This window comes from Archocentrus centrarchus, chromosome 20, assembly GCF_007364275.1.
Source record: "Archocentrus centrarchus isolate MPI-CPG fArcCen1 chromosome 20, fArcCen1, whole genome shotgun sequence".
In the NCBI taxonomy this organism is placed as follows: domain Eukaryota; kingdom Metazoa; phylum Chordata; class Actinopteri; order Cichliformes; family Cichlidae; genus Archocentrus; species Archocentrus centrarchus.
This window is the reverse complement of record NC_044365.1, coordinates 32689665-32713571: the sequence shown is the minus strand read 5'-3', so window position 1 is coordinate 32713571 and position 23907 is coordinate 32689665. Positions and strand designations below refer to the sequence as shown.

The window sequence follows — 23907 nt, the reverse complement described above, 5'->3', positions numbered from 1 at the left end:
ATTATTTATAAACAAACACAGCTAGCTCCTTTTATTAATGACCATCAAAATGAAAAGATATTGATGCACTGCAGGTGACGCGCTGCATGAAAAGTGAAAAAAAACAAACAGAAATCTGCTGTACTATAATATTTACTTGTGCAACCACCTTGCAACCAAAAGTGGCCACCCAGAGGTGGACAGTTCTGCACAATTGACCAGTGGGTAATCAGCAGTTTGCAGCAATTTCCTGCAATCAGTCCCAGGTGTTGACAAAATTCAAAGCAATCACCTTGGCCTCCTGACTGAGGCCTAAGGTGTTGCCTCATCTGCCTCCATCTCATCCTATGCCTTGCATAGACTTCAGTCACTCCAACCCTCTGCATGTCTTCCTTCACTACACTGAAATAAAGCTAAATAAAACTATAACAACAGATTACTCAAAACAGTGGAAAACAAGCCCAAATGGCAGGTGGCATTAAAGTGGCATCAAAGTATGGACAGTGATGGGCGCCTGGGTGATGGTGAAGCCGGCGACCACATATACATGCCCTGTTGTGGCGCGGGTTCGCGTCCCGGCCCGTCACCAATTTGCCCGCGTGTCTTCCCCTGTACCTTTCCCCCATTTCCTGTCTCTCCACTGTCAATAAAAGCTACTGTGGCCAAAAATGCAAAAAAAAAAAAAAAAAAAAAATGTATGGACAGTGATTAAAGTGTGAACAGTGCAGGGCTGAAGTTAAAGTATTAACAGTAGAGAACAGCATGTTCTTGCATTAACTGCATCTGTCTTTGTGGCAGCGACGTTTAGTCAGTATATTTTTTTAACATATTTTTTATTGTGCTTTTTTCTTTTATATACAAACATAACAACAACACAACACCACAAAATAAACAGACAAAAAAACTAACCTAACAACCAAAACTCACAGCAACCACAAGGGATGACTAAAAAAAAAAAAAAAAACCCTCACTTTTATTGACCATCATGTTTCCAGCCATCAATTACGATATGTATCTCCAAGGAAACGATAAAACAAATTCCAAATTTCCCAGTAGACGTCTAACTTGTTTTTAAGTGTGTAGCTTATCCTCTCCGAGGCCAGGTGCAGACACAGTCCTTTCAACCACTGAGCAACAGTGCAAATGTTCTCATTTTCGTTTAGCCTCAAGTAGACATGCGCTCATATTTTTAGGCGGGTTAAAGTATTCTGGATATATATGCACTAAACACAATTTTGGAGTGAGAGGTACTTCACCAATAATGCGGCTAACAATTTCCAGTATTTTCTTCCAGAAGGCTAATATTAAAGTGCATTCCCATACACAGTGAACAATGATTCTTTCAAAAGCTTACATTTAAAACAGGTATCAGGGATGTTAACATTAAAACGGTGCAGCCTAGCTGGTGAAATATACAACCAGTTTAACCATTTATATTGCAGTAATTATTTAGTTCACATTTATAGTTTTAAAATGCACAAAACAACATGCTTTGGACCAGTCTTCCTTTAATATATCCTCCTGTAAATCTACCCACCAAGAGTGCAGAGTGCTGTCTGACAATTCTAGTGAGTGACTTACAAAGATATTATACAGCAGAGAGACCTGCCCCCTGGAGTACAACGAGTTCACTACAATTTCCTCCAAAAGAGAAAGAGGGGGTCAGTCCAAGCTATGGCCCTGATTGCTCCAAATGAAATTCCTCAATTGCAAGTATTTAAAAAAGTGTTTCGGAGGTATTGCATATGTAGACTTAAGTTCTTCAAATGACATCAAGAGTGAGCTGTCATTATAAAGATCCACTATCTTAGCTATGCCCAACACTGCCCAGAGTTTAAGTCCTGCATCCCCTTTACCTGGTAGAAATTTATCATTCCCAAAAATGGGAGAAAATCATGATAATCTGGGAGTCTCCCCAGATATGCCTCAGCATCAAACCAGACCCATAGAGTATTCTTATGATAAGGGTTTTTTGTTTGTTTAATTAATTTATTCTTATTTGCGGAATATATATATATATTAAGGGACATATTAATTAAATGCAATTCCATCATGACCCATAAGGGAGGAGATTTATTATCAAAGTAAGACATCCCAGCCCTAATCTGTGAAGCCCAGTAATACCACTCAAGATTTGGCAATTGTAACCCCCTCCTATCGTAAGTCTGGGGCATCTATTGTTCCATATAAAGTTTGAAGTTTGAAAGCTTTTTAATATATGAAAAAAAGGACTGTGGAAGAGGGAGAGGAATGGACTGAAAAAAATATAAAAATTTAGGTAATACTGACATCTTCAAGACATTCACCCGACCAATCATAAGAGTTTTGAAGTTTTGTCCATCTATTCAACAGCTGAGTAACCTTATCTAATGTAGGATTATAATTATTAGAGATGATTTTATCAATGGTGGGGTAAATCCCAATACCCAAATATGAAAAACTGTTTGACGTGACAACAAAAGAAGTTGAAATAGATGTACTTCTGGCCTCCTCTTTATTCAAAAACATCATCACAGATTTAGATTCATTAACTCGATAGCCTGCAAAGACACCAAACGATCGTAAAAGATCAAGCAGGGAAGGAAGGTGGAGTAGTTTCCAAATTAGAACAAAACAGAACCACATCATCACTGTATAACGCTATCTGATGTTCCAGATTCCCAGTGTCTTTACCTCTAAAAACTTTACTCTCCTGAATTGCTAGAGCCAATGGTTCAATAGCCAATGTGAACAAAAGTGGTGACAGGGGACAACCTTGCCTTGTTCCTCACTGTAGGTGAAAGGGCTGAGAAATCAAGCCGTTAGTCAAAATTACCGCCTGTGGCTCTGCTAAAAAAAAGTTTAATCCAGCTCAAAAAATTTTCTTTTTATATCAAATCGTACTAGCACCTCAAACAAGTAACGCCATTCCACCCTGTCAAAAGCCTTTTCGGCATCTAATGACAAAATGGCAGGATCTTTACATCCAGCCTTCTCAAAGATAACATTAAAAACCCTGTGAATGTTGTGAATACTTCCCCGAACAAAACCATTTTGATCAGACTGCACCAGCCGCAGAAGATACTGTCTTTAAATGTTTGTTGCACAGCATTTCAGCATTTCGGCTGCACAGCATCTTTAATGACGTTTAGTGTAAATGTGGCATGTAAACAACCTGACTTGGCTTAGTGGTGAGACAAAAACCAACTAAATGATGGTTAATCAGTTAAATCAAACCTCTTTTTCCTTCCTAGAATTCTCTGCAGGGCTTCTTCTTCGACCTGGTTGGGAAGCAAGCGTTTGACATCATCATCATGGTGCTGATCCTCTTCAATATGATCACCATGATGGTGGAGACAGATGAGCAGTCGTCTCAGATGGAGAGAATCCTGAACAACATCAACCTGGCCTTCATCATCATTTTCACCACTGAGTGCCTCATCAAGATCATGGCTCTGCGGTGCTACTTCTTCACCATTGGCTGGAACATTTTTGACTTTGTGGTGGTCATTCTGTCCATCGTCGGTGAGTTCAGCTTCAACAAGCATTAACAGACATGAGTTGGCTGTTAAAATTTTTGAAAAGTAAAACTTATGTTAACATAGGACCAGAATTCAATATTTTTCAGCTAATTTTTCTAAAAACCTATACCTCTAATTGAACTGTTAATGATGATGATATTTCTAGAAATATTTCTGTTTTGGTCTTATTTATAAAGGAAAATTGGGAATTGTTAGTTTTCTGCTTGTTGCACTGGAGTTTTAGCACAAATAAGTATCAAGTAAGTTCAGAATAGTTCATAAAATGAGACAGAAATCGACCAAATTTTCCTAGAAAGATTGAGATCAGTCTCCTATCAGTCTGCTCTCAGTACAAAGCTACAAATGCAGCCACTTAAAATTGCCGCTCCCAGCCGACTGACAGCCGGCTGGAAGTCCCCCTCCTTCTTCTGGGAGTATCTATTTCCCAGCATGAACACACTCCTTTCCCTCAATTGCAGAGTGTCACCAAGAGATAAGATAAGATAAGAGAAGATAAGATAAGATAAAACTTTATTGGCATTACACATACAACATACATTGTACATATAACGAAATTTCGTTCAGAACAACCATCCAGAAAACAGACAAGACTAACATAGGGAGATGGGTGTCCTCAGCCACAGCCACACTGGTGCCGCCGGTACAGTCAGTTCCCAGAAAAAGAAGACAACACACATCATGGGGTAGTTAGGTTAAAAAAAGTCATCTGGTACAGTGCTCAAAATGAGCACCATACCAGGGTCCAAAAAAACCACCTTAGCAAAGCATATTTGCACATTTAAAGCCAGGATAGCAATATGGTGGGGCAAGGGAGGGGCAGGAGGGGATGCAGATGGAGATGAGAGGGTCAGGGCATTGTGGAGCCAGATGCCAGCTCCTAGCCAAAACAGTTCGCTGATAGTGATGGAAGTTCATCAGCGGCCGTGGTACACCAGATCCAGCTACACAAATCACAGAGAGGGCTGAGGGGGAGAGCGACCATCACACATAGTCCTGGATTGATATGATTGCCAGCCCAAGGCCGGCTAGGGAGCCGAAATCCTGATAATGCAGATGTTGTTTTGGAACAGGCTGCTTGTTTTTTCCAACAGCCTTCAGTCTCACTGGGAAACCCATTCAGTAATCCAATATTCCAAATTCATTAGTTACCGTGCTCACCGTGCAGAACCAAACCTTATCTCCAGATTGAACCCCACTCGCCTGCGAGCACGTTCTCAGCTGGACTACCCGTCCGCTTTACGGCTCTGGTCCACCAGGCTTTGAGTCTGACTTTGTACGGCCCTGCACAGCCCATCCACCTGGGTCGGCAGCCTCTGCAGATGTCAAACTGCTGCCCAGATTTTCTTAATTTGCCAGTAAATCAGGTATCCTCTGAGCCCAAACAGAAAAGAGACCGCTACCAAATAGCCGAATATATAGACGTCTTCCACGTCCTCGATCTCCAAGGCTGAGAAGCACACAGGTCTCCACGAGCTCCAAGAATCGATGACGTATCCAACCGGGTCTGTTCCACTCGGACACGCAGGCTCCCCTTTCCCCGATCTCATAGTGGAGAAAATTCGATCAATGGTGTTCAGGGCCCAGTTTGCCAGATCCATGTTGCTCTCAATCTTATTCTTGTTCGGACAGTGTGTGAGAGACGCTCTCACAGCAAGCAGCAAGCAGGAGAGATGGGGAGGGCAGGGAGAGAGGTCGAATGCGACCGTCTCCGTCAAGAGCAAGATTGATTGGTGCTTTCTTCTCAAAAAATTTGACTTCTGTGATTCACAAATGTTTTGTTAACATTTCATGCTAAAGTATTTTCACTGTCTAAAACAAAGCTACAACCAATGGTGGAGCAAGTTTTGAGAATCTAAAAAATATATAAATTTTTAGTCAGTATGACCTCTCACACATTTTCCACTGCAAATCACCAAACATTCTTTTCATCCATTTATTTCTGTGAATCTAATAACTAAGTAAAATAAATAAATAGGTTTTTTTTTAAAAAGTAGGGCTGCTCTGAGCGATCCAAGCTGTCTCCCTTTTCACTCTCTTGTTAGAAGCTCCATGAACGCAGCTTCGGGGTGCACTTTTATTTTAAAAGCTACCTAATAAAGGTAGCTTATAACGTGTCATCTGCATTCATATGAACACCCATCAGCTCCGCGATGTCCTGCTTCTGCTGCCTGGTGTCAAACCTGATTTACATGACAGTAAATGGACTAGATCTTATATAGTGCTTTTCTACTCTAACAGAGCACTCAAAGCACTTATACAACACATTTGCATTCACCCATTCATACAAACACTTCCATGTATAGCTAAGCTAAGTGCTTACTGTCTGACATTCACACTCCAGCGCTTGTGTCGGAGAGCAACATGGGGTTCAGTATCTTGGATACTTTGGCATGCAGCCAGGAGTCGAACTGCGAACCTTCCAATTAGTAGGTGACCTGCTCTACCTCCTGAGCCACAGCCACCCCGGTATTTTCCCAACCATCTGTCAGACAGGCATCCCTTCTCATAAATATTGTAGCGATTCTCTTAGTTAGAGAGCGTGTTGATGTTGTGGGATTTCGGACTGTTCGGGAGGTTCGTGAAGGCAGCATGGAGAGAGAGAAAAGACCGAGAGCTTGCCGGTGTATGTGTGTTGCTGTTCCGTTGTTGTAGTTGTGGTTGGCGTGGCTGTGGCCTACAGCAGCCGTTTTTCTGCTAATAAAGACGACCTTTGTTGTGAACATCACCGACTGTGGAAGTGTGTTTACAACGTTACATTGGTGTCAGAAGTCAAACTGCTAACCGTCGGCTAGCCCTGCTTCGGCTACCTCAGTTGACAGCCTGCGCTAACTATGGCAGCGCAGCGAGATGTGGCCGGGGCCCGCCCGAAGATCAAGAGAGAGGCTATGGACAGTGAATTTGGGGGCACGCTGGGTCCTGAGGGAGCGGACAGTGCCGGAGAGCGTTTGGCCCGCCTCAGACGGACTGCCAGAGGCCTGGCGGCCGCCGCTGGCTTTAGCCCATCGACTGCAGGAATATACGCGGGCGCGGAGACGCCCGCCCCGAACAGCGCGGGGCCCGTGCTTGGCGATAGTGGCGCCCGGCCCTGCCAGGCAAATGTGAAAACCCCCAAGTACTCCGGTAAGGCTGACTGGGAGGCCTTCCATGCTCAATTTGAACTGTTAGCGCATGCTGCGGCCTGGTCCACAGACACTAAAGCACTCCAGCTAGCCTTGTGCCTCACTGACGACGCTTTGGCATGCCTGCTGCTGCTTAGCCCAGCGGAGAGGGGTGACTACAGGGCTCTGGTTGGTGCTCTGCAGCGGCGGTTTGGGCAGTGTGGCCAGCCTGCTGTCCTGCGGTCCGAACTGACGAGTAGACGGAGACAACCGGGTGAGCCGCTTCGCGCTTTGGCTAATGACATTGAGATGCTAGCGAAGAAAGCATATGCCCACATGCCCATCGACGTGCAGAACGAGCTGGCCAGAGACCAGTTCATCCGCGCCATTATCCCTGGTGAGCTGCGCATCCAGACTCAACTTTCCCACCCCCGCAATCTGCACGAGGCCCTGGAGATGGCCTTGGAGAGGGAGGCCGTGGTGGCTTCTGCGGGGTGCGACCATAGCGAGTATGACCCGGTGGTGAGGGCTGCGGTGCCGGAGGCCCCGGGCCAGGGGGTGCCAGCTTGGGCGGCTGAATTGACCGAACTGGTTCGAGGCGTGTCTCTACAATCTTCACGCCGCGGTGCTCGTCCTCGCCGAGACCCTCCTGTTTGCTGGACGTGCGGACAGCTGGGCCACATCAGCGTGCGATGCCCAGACCGTGCCGGTGTTCAGGGAAACGCCTCAGGGCCTGCGTAGGCGGGACGGCGCAGGCCCCTTCTTCTGTGTCCCAATCCGCCGGGGCGCCGGTGGACAGAGCCCAACGGTACAGCTGGGGGTGCGGGGCTCAGCTCCCCCCAGAAGCAGACGACAGCACAGAGTCCGCGAGGGTGGTGGGCTGGACGCGTGCAGGGGATTTTTGTCACATCCCCATCACCCTGGCAGGGGCTCCGTGCACAGCTCTGGTCGACACTGGCTCCACTGCGACCTTGATGAGACCTGACGTGGTGCCGGTAGGAACCCAGTTGGAACCAACTACAGTAAAACTGCATACAGTGACTGGTGAGTTAGCCCCGATGTTGGGAAAAGGACTGGTCCCTATTCAGGTGGGGGGCCTGGGAGTGAACTTGGAGGTGTGGGTGGCAGCGGTGCAGGACGTTTGCATATTAGGCCTGGACTTTCTGCGGCCCTCACAGAGTGTCTTAGACCTGGGGAATAACACGCTGACCTTTCCAGGGGGCCCCATGGTTGACCTGGTGCGCCCCGCACAGGCCCCGAACCTACACCCGCCAAAGTCGAGAGCAGCGGGGGTGCACCATGAGGCACACCTTCCGCCCCCGATCTACCCCCCTGCACCCCTGTCCCCTGACCCTGATTTAGCCACCGTGGTGGGTTCTCCTGCCTCAGACCAGCACACTGTAATGGGGGAGGGGGATAGACTGGCAGTAGTGAGGGACATATGGACACGTAGCTGCCAAGATTTAGATCATCCACAGCGGGAGGAGCTGTGGCAGGTGCTGCTGGAGTTCAAGGACATTTTTGCTCTGTCAGAAGACGAGGTAGGCTTAACTCACCTCCTGCAGCACGACATTGACACGGGAGATGCACGGCCTGTGAAGTCACGCCCTCGCCGCCTCCCCCTGGCGCATCAGGCTGCGGCTGATAGTGCGATCGGGGAGATGCTCAGGGCTGGCGTCATTGAACCCTCCGACAGCCCCTGGGCCTCGGGGGTTGTGATGGTTAAAAAGAAGAAGAGCCCCAAAATGAGATTCTGTGTCGATTTTAGGCCGTTGAACAGTGTGACTAAGAAAGACTCATACCCGCTGCCCCGCATCGATGAGTGCCTGGATTTGGTTTCCGGCTCTTCCTGGTTCTCCTCGCTGGACCTGCGTAGCGGGTATTGGCAAGTGCCCCTCAGCCCCGCAGCCAGACCAAAGGCTGCTTTCAGCACAGGCAGGGGGCTGTGGCAATTCCGTGTTCTCTGCTTCGGCCTATGCAATGCGCCGGCCACGTTTGAAAGGTTGATGGAAAAGGTGCTGGCCGATATTCCCCGACAGGAATGTTTGGTCTACTTGGACGACATCCTGGTCCACGGAAGTTCCTTCGAGGCAGCTCTGGCATCCCTGCGGCAGATTCTACAGCGGATAGCGGCAGCGGGCCTGAAACTCCACCCTGATAAGTGCTGCTTTATGAGGAAAGAGCTGGAGTTCCTGGGACACAAAATCGGGGGTGAGGGTATCAGTACGCTGGAGGAGAAAGTGCAGGCGGTGAAGGACTGGCCAACCCCCACAAACTTGAAGGACTTAAAGAGCTTCCTTGGTCTGGCGTCCTACTACAGGCGGTTTGTAAGGGGGTTCTCCTGTATTGCTGCGCCCCTGTTCCGCCTGCAGAAAAAGGATAGTGACTTTGACTGGTCAGCAGGATGTGAACAGGCTTTTGAGCGGCTGAAAAACGCCCTAACAGAATCTCCCACCCTCGCCACCCCGGACCCCAGTCTGCCGTTTATTCTAGACACAGATGCCAGCGATGTCGGAATGGGGGCAGTGTTGAGCCAGGTGGGGCCAGCGGGGGAGAGAGTGGTGGCGTACTTCAGCAGAACCTTTAATAAGGCTGAACGACGCTACTGTGTGACGCGAAGGGAGCTCCTGGCCATAGTACGGGCAATAAGTCACTTCAGGTACTACCTTTGTGGCCTGCCCTTCACTGTCCGGTCAGACCATTCAGCCTTGCAGTGGCTAATGGCGTTTAAGGAGCCAGAGGGGCAGATTGCACGCTGGCTGGAGGAATTAGCGCCATACGTCTTCGAAGTGAAGTACCGAGCGGGGGCTCGCCACGCCAACGCAGATGCCATGTCCCGCCGCCCCTGTGCTCCAGCTGGTTGCCGGTACTGCGAAAAGCGGGAAGCCCGGGAGGAGGAGCTCCGGGCTGGGGGAGAGCATGATTCCGGGTGTAGCGGAGGTGAGCTGGCCTGCAGAGTGGCACAGGTGATTGACCCGCTCGAGTGGAGAGCGCAACAGGAGCAGGATGTTGACCTCCGGCCAGTGCTACAATGGGTGGAGTCTGGTCAAAGACCGCAGTGGAGCGGAGTGGCTGGATACTCACCTGCAACTAAAGGACTGTTTGTGAAATTTTCAGCTCTCCGAGTAAAGGACGGAGTGCTGCAGAGAGCCTGGAAGGAGCCAGCTACGGGGGAGGAGAGGTGGCAGGTGGTGGTCCCCAGGGCCCTGAGGGAGGCAGTTTTGAAGGCCTCCCACGGAACCGCCGGGGTGGGGCATTTTGGAGTTTCCAAAACCCTTCGGCGGCTCCGGCAGAGTTTCTACTGGGGGCAGCTCAGGAGGGATGTTGAGGACTTTTGCCGCCGGTGTGATCTCTGTGCAGCGCACAAGGGTCCCTCAGACCAGTCCCGGGCCCAGCTACAGCAGTTAGCAGTGGGAGCCCCGATGGAGAGAGTAGCAGTGGACGTGATGGGGCCTTTTCCACGCACAGACAGAGGAAACCGTTATGTCTTAGTTGCCATGGACTACTTCACAAAATGGCCGGAGGCATATGCCATACCCGACCAGGAGGCGGAGACGGTGGTCGACAGGCTGGTGGCGGGCATGTTTGCCAGGTTCGGGATGGCAGAAACCATTCACAGTGACCAGGGAAGGAACTTTGAGTCGGCTGTTTTCTCTGTCATGTGTGAGCGCTTAGGGATGCGAAAGACCCGGACGACACCGTTACACCCGCAGAGTGATGGGCTCATCGAGCGCTTCAACAGGACCCTGGCGAAACAGCTGGCCATCCTCACTGCAGAGCACCAGCGTGATTGGGACATGCATCTCCCCCTTGTTTTGTTGGTGTATGGGTCCGCTGTGAAGGATTCCACCTTGTGTACGCCTGCCCTGCTCATGCTGGGGCGAGAGCTACGGACGCCAGCGGAGATGGCACTGGGGAGGCCTCCGGACGCTCCGGTAGTCGTACCGGGTCCGGAATACGCCAGGAGACTGCAGGACCGGCTGGAGTCGGCCCATGCTTTTGCCCGTGATCAGCTGGAGAAAGCGGGAATGAGACAGAAAAGGAATTATGACTTGAGGGTAAAAGGGAAAGACTTCAGGGCCGGTGACCTTGTGTGGGTGTACAGCCCGAGGAGGAAGAAAGGCCGGTGCCCTAAGCTGGACTGCCACTGGGTGGGGCCTTGTGTAGTGGTAGAGAAGCTGGGGGAAGTGGTGTACAGGGTTCAGCTGCCGACTAGGGGGAGACGAGTGGCCCTTCATAGAGACAGGCTGGCTCCATATAAGGGTGATGTGCGCCCGGTCCAGTCGACCCCCCTGAGAAATGAAACAGCCACAGCCCCAGACTCACTGACTGTGCCCCCTTCTACTGCCCCACAGCTTCCTCCACTTTTGCACCCCATCCCAGATCAAAAGCAGGGTGCTGCAGGACAGCAGACACAGCCCCAAGTGTCGTCTACAAGGGGGCTGCAGAGGCAGAGAAGACCCCCAGGTCACCTCAGAGACTTTGTACGGGATCCCTCGGGGCGAGGGATTTAGTGAGGGGGGGCAATGTAGCGATTCTCTTAGTTAGAGAGCGTGTTGATGTTGTGGGATTTCGGACTGTTCGGGAGGTTCGTGAAGGCAGCATGGAGAGAGAGAAAAGACCGAGAGCTTGCCTGTGTGTGTGTGTTGCTGTTCCGTTGTTGTAGTTGTGGTTGGCGTGGCTGTGGCCTACAGCAGCCGTTTTTCTGCTAATAAAGACGACCTTTGTTGTGAACATCACCGACTGTGGAAGTGTGTTTACAACGTTACAATATGTTCTGCCACTGAAGATAAACTGATTGATTCTCATTAATCCTGCTTTTTGGAATTTTTTTAAAGCCACTTAAAATTAAACTATGAATTACTCAAAAATGGCACTTAACAATGTGTTTTATAGAGTGATGAGCACAAATTGGAAATTTTTGTTCAAATTATAATCGACATGTATGGAGGAGATGAGGAGGGAGGTGCAGCAGTGAGCGCCTACAGCTGTCCGTAAAACACAGTGCAGGTTCTGTCATGGTTTGGGCTGCATTTCAGCCAGTGGGGCTGAGACCTCATCAAAAATCATTTATCAACACAGAAAAGTCCCAAACACACTAGCAATGCAGTAAAAGCATGCCTGGATAGAAAAACACACAATAGAACACCATCAGTCATGGATTGGCCTCCCCAGACTTCAAAATTACTGAAGCAGTGTGGGATCATCCTGACAGTGAATGCAACAAAAGGCAGAAACATCCAAAGAAGAGCTTTGAATGACCTTCAAGAAGCCTGAAGAACTGTTCCTGAAGACTTCAGAAATTACAGAAAGCTGCCTCAGAGAGATCAGACTGAGCTTTACATTTAATTTAATTTAATTTAATTTAATTTAATTTAATTTAAAAGAAAAAAGTTTTGGCCTCTATGAATAGTTTCCACCTTTGTACCAACGGTACTGCAGGTGAATTTTTTAAGTACTTGTTTGGTTATTGTTAATGCTTAAAGTTTGGGATGTAGCCACTTTGACTAACAAGAAACCAACTGCTGGTGACTCTGACATAGTGGCCATCTTTTATAAAGGCAGCCCACATTAATCAGTGAACATAATGTCAAAGACACAGCTTGGTTGTTTTTCATGTGATGGTAAATGAGCTGCAGCAGAAGGACAGAACTGCAAAGTTTCCTGTAAAATAAAGTGACTAAAATGTTGTACAACTTCTGAAACTTCTTTCTGTCAAACTGAATGAACAAGAAATTATTTCTCTTACCAATCACATTACTCCACAAGTGTGTACTTGTTAAGTGTAGCCACCATCACGTGCAGCTCTTACTAGGAAATATCTTTTTAATTAAACACCTGCTAACTTAAAAAATGATTTCTAGGACGTAATTAGCTGAATTATAAACATGATCTTGAAACTGTGAGGCAGATACTGACAGCACTGTTAAGGAGAGCTTCAGGACATTTAACAATTAAAAACATCAACTTGCGTTCCTGAATTATGTCTCATTTATATACTGGTGTTCCTCAGAACTTACAGCTGACATACATAAGGCTATATGTAAGTGTCACCGTATGAGACACCCTGTGTGCACACATGCTGCGTGCAAGCCGTCAGCTGTGGCAGCAGGAAAACAATATAATGTCTGCCTGACAGTTATCTGTCACCAAAGTGACCATGCAGTTGGCCTTCATGCTTAACCTGCACCAAGGTCCTGTGTGGTCATATTACAGCAACACACACACACGCACACACTTCACACATGAAACACAGTCTGCACATGACCGCACAGAGCAACCTGAGCAGGTAATTCAGCTATCAGTGTTGATACATCGCATGCACTGCTGCTCCTGTTAGCTTGACAGGATGGGGTGTGTGTGTGTGTGTGTGTGTGTGTGTGTGTGTGTGTGTTTGTGTGTGTGTGTGTGTGTGTGTGTGTGTGTGTGTGTGTTTTTCTGTGCTCACACTGAGGCGAGGCTGCATGGGGGAGGTGAAGGTAACAGCAGCAATCAGAGCTGCCACAGGGTGCTCCCTGGAGACAAATCAAATATGATTGACCCGTTACATCAGCTGCTGTGTGTGAGTGTGTCTGTGTGTGTGTGTGAGAGAGAGAGAAAGAGATGTTAGGATCAGGGAGATAAGTTCCGTTGATATATTATGTGGTTGTGATTCCCCCTCAACTCCCCCTGCTCTTCTTTTCCACCACCCATAACTTACACAGGGGGACAAATAAAAGGAAAAGTGTGTGTGTGTGTGTGTGTGTGTGTGTGTGTGTGTGTGTGTGTGTGTGTGTGTGTGTGTGTGTGTGTGTGTGTGTGTGTTGTCAGGCCAGCTACTCTCCAAGTTTATCATTTCCAAATAACAAGGAAATTACAGCGCTGACTTGCTGTTAGTGGGCAAGACGGCTCAGCTTTGCAGATCCAGTAAGTCAGGTTGTAATCACAGCAGATCTGCCACTTAAACACTGAATTTTCCAAACTCAGAACTTTTGGATTATATAACTAACATAAAAGACAATGCAATAGTCTGAAGGTAATTAGATAATCTTTGTTTGGCACATCAGAAAAACGAAGAAATAATGAATCCACTAGATAACAGATTAAAATTTAGTCCCTTTAAAACATCAGAGCTTGTTTTTAATTATTATATTTAATAATTAAAAACAAGCTAATTACTAATAGCTAAGACCAGATAAAATATGGAATGGACAGTTATTATTGTATAGAAAAGGTGGACAAAGCCACTCTAATCACTGGCCATCACTGTCTTGGTTTTTGGAGCCAGAAGTGACCATATTAGGCCGAGACATGTAAAGGCTTGTCAATCACTACATGGTAACCACCAGCCACTAGAGAAAAATAGTGAGTAGTGACAGAAGTTTCTTGATGTCACAAATTGGTCACAAACATGTATGAGGTGCTGCCTGTGATTATGTTGGTAGCTGGTAGATTGCCATGGTCGCCTGTAAGTTACATGGTCTCATCTGCAAACACTGGCCAATTAACAAGGAGGTTTTTGGTGCTGCACCCTCTTTGCAATAGATTACACCCAACAACAGCCCGCAGCCTCCAGCAACCATTTGCCAACCATTGGGCACATTTTTGACTCATGATTCCAGGGAGCTGCTGACCAGTCTATAGACCTGTGTGAGTGAAGCATTAGGCTAGAGGCTGGCCTGCTAAGCTATCAGCTCATACTGGCAAGCTTAGTACCCTGCATACGTAAATGGTAAATGGACTGGTACCTATGTAGTACTTTTCTCATTTCTAAGTGCGTTTTTCTATACCTTAATAAGTACCTTGTCTAATATTGATGCTCAAGTGACTCAGGGTTCAGTATCTTGCCCAAAGACTTTTTACATGTACACTAGAGTAGACAGAAATCCGGCCTGGGAAGACTGGTAGACGACCCACTGTATCTCCTGAGCTACAGCCACCCCATAAACTAGATGGATGCATCCTATAGATACCAGATGGGTAAACCTAAACCTGATGACTAAACCTAAAACCCCAGAGACACAAGGTATCATGGTGTCCTTATCACTTTCATTTAACCCAAGCTTCAGGATCTGTATGCACACTTATAAAAAAGGGGGCATTTGATGTTTGATTTCACTCTTATTCCACACAAAAATCAGTTCACTGTCACCTACTCTAATCAGAGACACTGTCAAAGAAACATAGAGGTCATAACATAGGATAGAGGTCAAAATTTTTTGTCATACTATAAAATGGAGAGAATCAAATAGAAATCTGACCCAGGCATAGCAGACATGACCCAAATGGAGACATAACACACTCATTGGAAGCAGTGTAATCACCAATTAGGGACTGAAAAAAAATAGCAATACCTGTCAGTTTCCTGCACGTCACAGTTCTCTATCTGCCTAAAGCCCTTTGTTCTCTCTTTTAATGGCATTCCACAATTTAACCACTGCTGAGTTATCACACCAAGTAGGTGTGATACTTCTTTTCCAAAGTGCCAGTGCTGGGTTTGGCGCTGCTGCGGAGCCAGTTCTGCCTTCTGATTTTGTCAGGTTTGAAGAATAATTGTTATGTAGCCTTACTGGTGGAAAAGGGGTATCAGACATGTTGGCACACAGACCTAAGACAGGACTTATTAGACCTGATGCTGGGTTTTTGTCTATGTAATGAACTGCTCAGTAGTTCAGATGCTGAACTGTACTTTGAATCAATTGCCATTAAAATGCAGATGACTTATCGGTTTGTTTGTGTGAGGATAAGTGGATAAAGATGAAACAGATTACAAATGTATAAACTGGTGTGACTTACATCTCTGTTCTCTTTGTTTTTCAGGGATCGTGCTCGCTGATATCATTGAGAAGTACTTTGTGTCACCCACACTGTTCAGAGTGATCCGACTGGCTCGTATTGGACGCATTCTGCGTCTCATCAGAGGCGCCAAGGGCATCCGGACATTACTATTTGCCCTCATGATGTCCCTTCCTGCTCTCTTCAACATTGGGCTTCTCCTCTTCCTTGTCATGTTCATCTACGCCATCTTCGGTATGGCCAACTTTGCCTATGTGAAGCGGCAGGGGGGGATTGATGATATGTTTAACTTTGAGACGTTTGGGAACAGCATGATCTGCTTGTTTCAGATCACCACCTCTGCAGGCTGGGATAGCCTGCTCAGCCCCATTCTCAACAACTCTCCTGAGGAGTGCGATGCCAACATCCCCCACACTGGCACCACAGTCAGGGGGAACTGTGGGAACCCGTCAGTGGGCATCACCTTCTTTGTCACCTACATCATCATCTCCTTCCTCATTGTGGTAAACATGTATATTGCCATCATCCTGGAGAACTTCAGTGTTGCCACTGAGGAGAGCACAGAACCACTCAGCGAGGACGACTTTGAGATGTTCTATGAAGTTTGGGAGAAGTTTGACCCAGAAGCCACGCAATTCATCGAATACTCCAAGCTGTCTGATTTTGCTGACTCGCTGTTAGAGCCACTGCGCATCGCCAAGCCTAACAAGATCAAACTGATCTCCATGGATCTGCCCATGGTGAGTGGGGACAAAATCCACTGCCTGGACATCCTGTTTGCCTTCACCAAGCGTGTCCTGGGTGAGTCAGGAGAGATGGACGCCCTCAAACAGCAGATGGAGGAGAAGTTTATGATGGCCAACCCGTCCAAGATTTCCTATGAACCCATCACAACAACTTTGAGGCGCAAACAGGAAGAAGTCTCTGCCACCATCATCCAGAGGTGTTACCGCAGACACCTGGTGAGGCGACAGCTGAAGGCGGCCTCCTACTTGTACCGTCAGATCACCACACCTCGGCATGCAGGAGGTGAAGGTGAACAAGGAGGTGAAGTAGCATTTGGGGAGGATGCACCTGAGAAAGAAGGGCTGATTGCCACCATGATGAGGGAAAACTATGGCTCAAGTATGTTAGGGATAGAGCGCTCAGAGACGATTTCCTCCACCTCATCTCCACCGTCCTATGACAGTGTGACACGGGCCACATCCGAAATCTTTCAACAACTCACTATCAAGACAGAAACGCCTGGTGACACTGCAGGCAGTGAACAAAGTGAACAATTGCAATCAGAAATCGCCCAAGACCGACGACAGGAAACAGCACCATAGTAGGAATAGAAAAGCAAAAAAATATCAAATGAGGATTTTCTCATTTGGGGTTGGCCTGTTTATCCTTTTGTTTACTGAATGTACCATAGCTGAGAACGCTGAGGCGGCAGCAGAAAGAAGCTATGAGGAACTATGAGGAGCCTGCAAAGTGGAAGAATTACTACCTTTAATGTCATTTCCTGTTCCCTGAAGAGATTCCTGGACTGCAAAACAAGTGTTCTTGGAGTTTCTGAAAGGGAAGCAAAACAACTGCAAGACAGAGAGGGTGACCCCGTCTGTCAGGTCAACTCTGCCTTTGTTGGAGTAATGGACAGAACCTCTTCTTGGGTCGACCGAAACCGAGAGTTCAGAACAATGACTGACCTTTCACCTCAGCTACAGGTGGTCAGAGGGGTCAGAGCAACTATATCACAAATGTATCCATCATTTGTTTGGCCTGGGGAGTTTGTGCCTTCCCACAGTTGATCAATATTCTCAGAGTATGCTTGGCTGTAAGAGTGATGGCGGTGTTTCTCGACGCGTTGAGGATCGATGGCATTCAGACTGAGACTCGAGAGAGAAGGGAAAATAATGACAACGTGATTTCAAAACAATGTTTTCGTAGTAAAAGTACATTGTTGATGTTACCAGTCTTTTAATAGCGGTACAATTATTACAATTTTTTATATTTTTTAGAGTAAGTTGAAGAAAACCAATTAGCGGTATCTCTTTTGACGTTGGAGTGGCACTAGCTATGAAAAAGTGGCTGAACTATCACGTTGTAATAGATGAGAGGAGAGGGTGCAGTCAGGAAAAAAAAAAATCATGAAAACCTGAATCTTCATCTGTTTTTGTTGGCAGTTTTGCGCTTTTGAGTTTACATGTGCCGTCACTTTCCCACACCTGGACAAAGCCACAGTGGAAGAGCCTGGGACTTCGTTATTTTTCTTCTGAAAACCTTTGCGAAAACACCAAAAAGTTACACAAGTGCACAATGAGATTTTCTACATGGTCCCAAACTCTCCTAACATGTGCCTTTGTCCAGTGCTGAACACCCTCATACTTGTCCGTTTGTTGGCTTGTGGGTGATTTGTCTAAAAGTTATATTAAATATTCCAGCTTCACTTCCCAATAACCTGTTACCATACTGTGTGGGGAGAAAATGGAAGCTTACTGGCTTTCACTGATTGATGACACATGATTTAGGAATAAGATTTATGGAATGCTTTGAAAAACATCTGCTGGGGGAAAATATGAGGTCTGTCGACTGGAAAAAATAGGTAAGAGCATGGGTGAATTTACCCTTTTTTATATTGTTCAGTTTAGTAAAAGCGTCAGACTCCTGGTTTAACACTAGCCTAGCACAAATTAAAACAGGTTTAAGCATGCAGAAAACCACCAGTCTTTGCATTTTAGTAACTGAACAAAGACATGTAAAAATAATAATGATGATAATAATAGTAGAAGTAGTTTATATAGCATTTTTCCTAACAAAGTAACAAAGCGCTTTATAGAAAGAAGTAAAAAGGGAATTACAAACATCTAAAAGAACAAAGACATAAAAAAAAAAAAAAAAAAGACCGCAGGTCAGAAGAAAAAGATCAACTCAAAAGGAAGTAAGACAGCAATAACAAGCGGAGAATACCGATCTTCATGCAGGACTCTTGTTAGACTCTTTTAATGCCATGAATGCCTTTTTTTTCTTTTTTTTCCTGAGGGCATTTAATGTCTGTACAAACTAAACACCATCAACTTTTAGGACAAATCACCTGCTGTCATTCAGCCTCTGTCTGGTCTGACTTCGGCTCGGCACGAACGGGTTTAAGGTCCTTGAGGTGTCAGCCGGCCCTGACCACAGAGTAACAATCAGCTCAGCACATTTGCATCAGGATTTCTCCCATTTACTTTTGTGAAACGCTGAAAAGGCCACGCTGACCCTTGTGACGAGCTGTTTGACTCGTCATCAGTGTCCTGGAAAAACCTCATCTGGAATATGAAAACAAACTGATGCCAAAGACATCGGCCTGTCCACTGGCTCCTGCTGCACAAGGGGAACTGAAACACTGTTTTTGCTCCAGAATTTCAGCATATTCTTCCAGCCTGGCTCAGTTTCCAGTCTGAAATAGGTTGCAGTTCATTCAGAGATGCAGCAGAGGGGACTGGCAAGATAGTCCTTAGTGAAAATGGTGAATTATTTCTGCTTCCAGACAAAAACATTTATTTTAGTTTTCACAAATGCAGCATCAATATGTCTGAAAATGAAACAAAACTACACATATGTTACTCAACACTAGCATGCTGCTAATGGGTGCTCGTTGGTTCCTTAAGCATTTAGGAGGAACTCCATCCGACATTAAAACCCAACAGAAACATCCACATGTGCAGAAGAAGCAAATGGATGATGTATCTACTGTTTCAAACCCTTCTATCAAAAACATGATGAAAAATGTTTACCCTGGAAAATTTACATAGACCCCCCCATTCATTCTGGACAAGCTCAAGAGCGCCCCCTACAGAACAGGAAGTCCACAAAGTGGGAGATTTCATTATATTAGAGGTTCTCTGTATTATCCTAAAACAGCTGGATACAGCTGCCAACAGATGTGGACATAATGCATTTGACTGTTTTCAGTGGTTTCAGGTTTATCCAGGACACTAAAAACTTCCCTGCTCCATGTTTCCTAAATGATCTGTAGAGTTTATTTTCCGAGATAAATTGGTGAATTCTGACTCCTACTTGGAAGTTCAGTTTTTACTGAAAATATTAAATAATTTATTCAAGCTTAGTGATGAAGTAGGTGTGCCCATTTTTCTAGGTGCAGATTTTATATTCGGCACATTGAAGACTTTGCTGATGTCTTCAAACCAAACACCGCGTCGCTTATTTATTTATTTATTTATTCACTGACTCTTTGGAAGATTTTCAGGTGAATTGCTTTATTTTTATTTTACTGATCTTTTGTTATGATAATTATTTTTGCATGTTCTGGCTGGAGGAGACGAGGCCGAGCGAGACGGCTCTTTATCTATTTTGCACAGAGAAACAAACTAAAGAAAATAACAGACAAACCACGTGGAGCAATAACGGTTTGCAGATACCTTTGATATGAATTCTTCGGTAACGCTTGGCTTTACAGACACTTCCTGTCATTGTATGAGTCTGTGGATTGAAAGGAAAATGCCACATTAACATTTTGAGCATTTGGTGAAATCTGGTCTGCCGGATGCAGCACTGACGGTGTTCCTGCGGAATTACAGACACACGGGTGCGTACACTGGCACGAAGCCGGCATGAAGCAGCGTTCCCATCTGTTTTTATTAAGATGAAGTGTCAAAGTGTGAGTGTAGAGCATTCGTTCAGTCCACTTCAACAACCTCTCTCTCTCTGTCTCTGTCATTGTGGTCACCTGAGGGATCTTTACTAAATGCTTTACTAGACTAATTTTAAAAAGGAAAAAAAGTAGAAAAAAAAACAATTTTACTGGCACCGTCTGGACTCTATTTCTATTAGATTCTATTGAGAATAGATAATGATATAAACTAGGTAAATACTAATACACTGCTGAACTCTGCTGCAAGGCGTATTTCAGGTTGCAGTTGTGCTGAAGGGCTGTTTTCAGTAGCAATAGACCCAGAGTGTGCCTGCTACACATGAACCCCAACACTCCAAGCCATGCTTTACTATTGGTTGATTGATGATGTGCTTGATTGATTGATGAGCCAGGTGATTTTTCTGATTTCTTCACTGGTTTAACATTTGGTTGGTTGATGAATTGATTCTTATGGTTTTTGATAATTAACACAGTTCACAGTCCCCTCCCCTCCATCACCGCTGTGACTCTTCCTCGTAACTTACGAACAAACAACACAGACAGCTAAAAGGCCGACGACACTTTCAAACTGTCAAAAAGGTCCAGATTCACTAACCTCTGCAGGGAAAGAGGTGCACTTTTATCAGGAGACTCATAAAACAAATGGAGGCCTAATGGAGACAAACCATTCACAATCAGTCAGTTTTGTACAGCTGAATAAGAAAACATCCAGCTAAATGTGTAATTCCCATAAACTGTATATAAAAGATGGACATAGCCATCATGACATCAGCTATTGGATTGGCAAGTCCCATTTTTCAGGTTTCAATTAGGAAGGTTTGCCCATCCTGGGTTGTTGAAACCAGATGTCACAACCAAGATCTCACAAGTTAGGCCCTCCATGAACTGCTTTATCCTGCTGTTTGAGTGGCAGGACCATAACTGACCAAATGTTTTATTCAATAAGACTGGAAACTAGCGACTGAGACCACAAATACATCAGGAAACTGTCATCCAGTTGCCACACTGAAAACCTCCTTGTGATTGCTTTGGTGGCCAGCAGACTGGCACTGTCACTTGTAGTTTGTATGGAATACACCAACTCCTGCAAACACTCACTGAGCAGTGCTGAAACCTGAAAAACTGCAACATGGACCGAGACTACCTGTGACAGTCTGCAAGCAATCAAAGCAATCACATTGCTCTTTGCAACTGATTTCACTAAGCAACTCTTAGCAACCTCTAGCAACTACTTGCCAACCATTTGAGGAATGCACATCTTCCCCTAACAACCTGTGGTTCCCAGGGGATTGCTGGCTGGTCTCTAAGCCTAGGTTTTTGAAAGCAGACATTATGAGCATGATAGGCTCTAATTTATTGTTCTTTTTGGCTCCAATACCACCATCATTTATAAGATGAGAAAATATCTCATCCACTTACTTGTGTTGAGACCTTTTTTGTAGAAAAGGACATTGAGGAAATGATCAAAGAGCACAGGTATGGGCATCAGATAAGTTAGATTTCAAACATAGTTTTAAAAATGTTTCAAACCTGAACTAAAGCTATAAACAGAAGGCAGAGCAACAGTGGCTGTGACTTTACATTTAAAACATCAATGCTTCAGAAATGAAGTTGCACTCTGTGTAGTGAGACAGTGTAACTGTTACTTAACCAGGTGAGTCATTAAAGACACATTCATTAAAGGCAGAGCCTCCGCAGTAAATGCCGCTTAAAGATGGAAGTTTCAGTTCAAACTGAGGGTAATTACAAAAAGTGCATTTAATGGTTTCCACATGGTCATTAAAAGAAGATTCATTACTAAAACAGGAGGCTGGCACCTTTTTCTCTGCTTTGAGAAGCTTTTTGAAAGGTTAAACCTTCAGGTCCTGTTAGGAGTGTGGCAGCCTACAGCTGCAGGGTCATTTTACTGCAGGTGACCAATGGGGAAACTTGGTAGCTCATTCTGACATATCTGTCATATCAAACTGATATTCAGTGTTTGCTGCAGTGAAAAAAATGCAGAAACTTCTCTCAGAGGGTCACTTCAGTGAATCTGGACCTCAGACCGAGCACAAAAACACACTGAGACACTGCGATCATTGGGACAGTCAGCTACTCCACAGCTCAGAGGGCTGTTCACCTGAAACAAACAACAAAGACCAGCTTCAGCTCTCGGTCCCTGAGCACGCTGTACAAGGGAAGATCTTCTAAATAACCTCCAGAATCTTTGAGCAGGAAGAAAAACTTTGCCTCCTCTGATATGATAAACTTTCCAAAATCTGAGCAAATTCAACTCTTATTTTGGAGGGGGAAACACCATCTTGGTGCTATGGAGGCATTTGGAAGAGTCCATTTTGTGACCGGAGGGGGGGTGTTTAAAACACAGGCTGAGAATCTCTGCTCCTTTCTGCCTTCTTTCCAGTTTTCAAACAGAGGAAAGAAGGCAGGAAAAATAATAAAAGGACAAACACCCACATGGAGGAAATGCACAGAAACGAGAGGTTTCATTCTTCACTATTATTACTATTCTTACTATTATCTGTGTGATAAATGCAATACAACAGTTGTGTAAACAGGCAGTGAGTGATGCTGTATCTTATTTACAGTATGAGGTTAATAACGGTGATGTTTTTGATTTTTTTCCATGATTTTTCCCGTCGTCATGGGTTTGGTTTCCCCAGGCATCCTCTCACTGCTTAAACCACAGTCGTCCCATTTACACCGTCACTGGTTTCACAGCAGGTAGCAAACCGGTTTAGCCAGAATTCCAGTGTCATATCAGTCCCAAAGAAACCTCATATCTCAAGAAAGTTGCCTTTTTGTTAGGAAAGGGGGGAGTTTGAATATTTCCCTTCCTGACACCTCATGAATCGTCATTTGTTCCTGATGAGAAAATGGGAGCATTTCTTTTATCAGCAAAATGGTACAAAATGAGGCCACAAATTGAAGAAGATAGAAAATCTGCTTCACTAAGTTGATGATAAGAGGTTTCTTGATACAAGTAGTTTTAGTGCTTCTGCTGGAAAATGTTAAACATTATAGTTGGACGGGGAAAACCTTGTAACTCTTGAAATTTAAGGCTCAGATAATTATGGAAATTCAGAAATTACAAACTAATGAGCACAACTTTAAAAGTCCAAATTGGAACGGTGTCTGTCTCAGTTGTGTCGGTTCTTAAAAACATTATAAGGTTTTCCTCTGACCTGAGCGGTGCTTGCGGTGAAACCTCGGTGTAAAGGAGGCGAACGCCGTGCCTCAGTGACCCCACCCCGGTGTTTTAGAGACAATAATATTTACAATTATAATATGAATATATATATAAATAAATATATATATATATATATACTTTTTAGTACTTTGAGTTGAAATACTTTTTAGTATTTTGCAAATAAATGTCTCTGTATATAAAAGAAAAGCCTCCTGTAATAAACGAGAAAAAAATTTAATACTGAACCTGTTGTGGTGCTTTGATTGTGTTCATTTGTTTTCATGTGTGATCTGCAGTGACCCAGTCTGCTGGTCGGATGAGGATGTGCTGACACACAAACTTACATTTGAAGTTTTAAAACTAGTCTTTCTGATGAAGGGATTTTGTGGGCCTGTTCCAGGAAGCAGGTTCAACAAACTCAGAGTTTAAAAACAGACTCTGAGTTGACCAACTCTGAGTTTCCTGTTCCAGAACAGCTGATCAGAGTTAGTTCAATCAACTCTGAGCAGGATCACCCTGAGTTAGCACGTGTAACGGGTAAATAAAGGGCCTCCATTTTAATCCGATGGATGGAGGATCGCCCGTGTCAGTGTGGAGCATGACGAGTCACTTTAATCAGCCTGACCCACTCTGCCATCATCATAGACAGAATAAAAGTTTGTTATAAAATATATCATTTCTTTATAATCTCTGCTGTCATCATTTACA

At 45.3% G+C, this 23907-nt stretch overlaps 1 protein-coding gene across 1 annotated transcript in view; it reads left to right on the top strand.

Annotated features, from left to right (window-relative positions):
• LOC115799203 (sodium channel protein type 4 subunit alpha-like) overlaps positions 1–23401 on the top strand; it is a 330533-nt gene extending 307132 nt beyond the window's left edge. Inside the window, exons 31-32 of the mRNA XM_030756224.1 lie at positions 3213–3483; positions 15398–23401. Of these exons, the coding sequence (XP_030612084.1) occupies positions 3213–3483; positions 15398–16701 (1575 nt within the window). The 3' untranslated portion in view covers positions 16702–23401. The remainder of the gene's footprint in view (positions 1–3212; positions 3484–15397) is intronic.
• Positions 23402–23907: the final 506 nt, after the last annotated feature.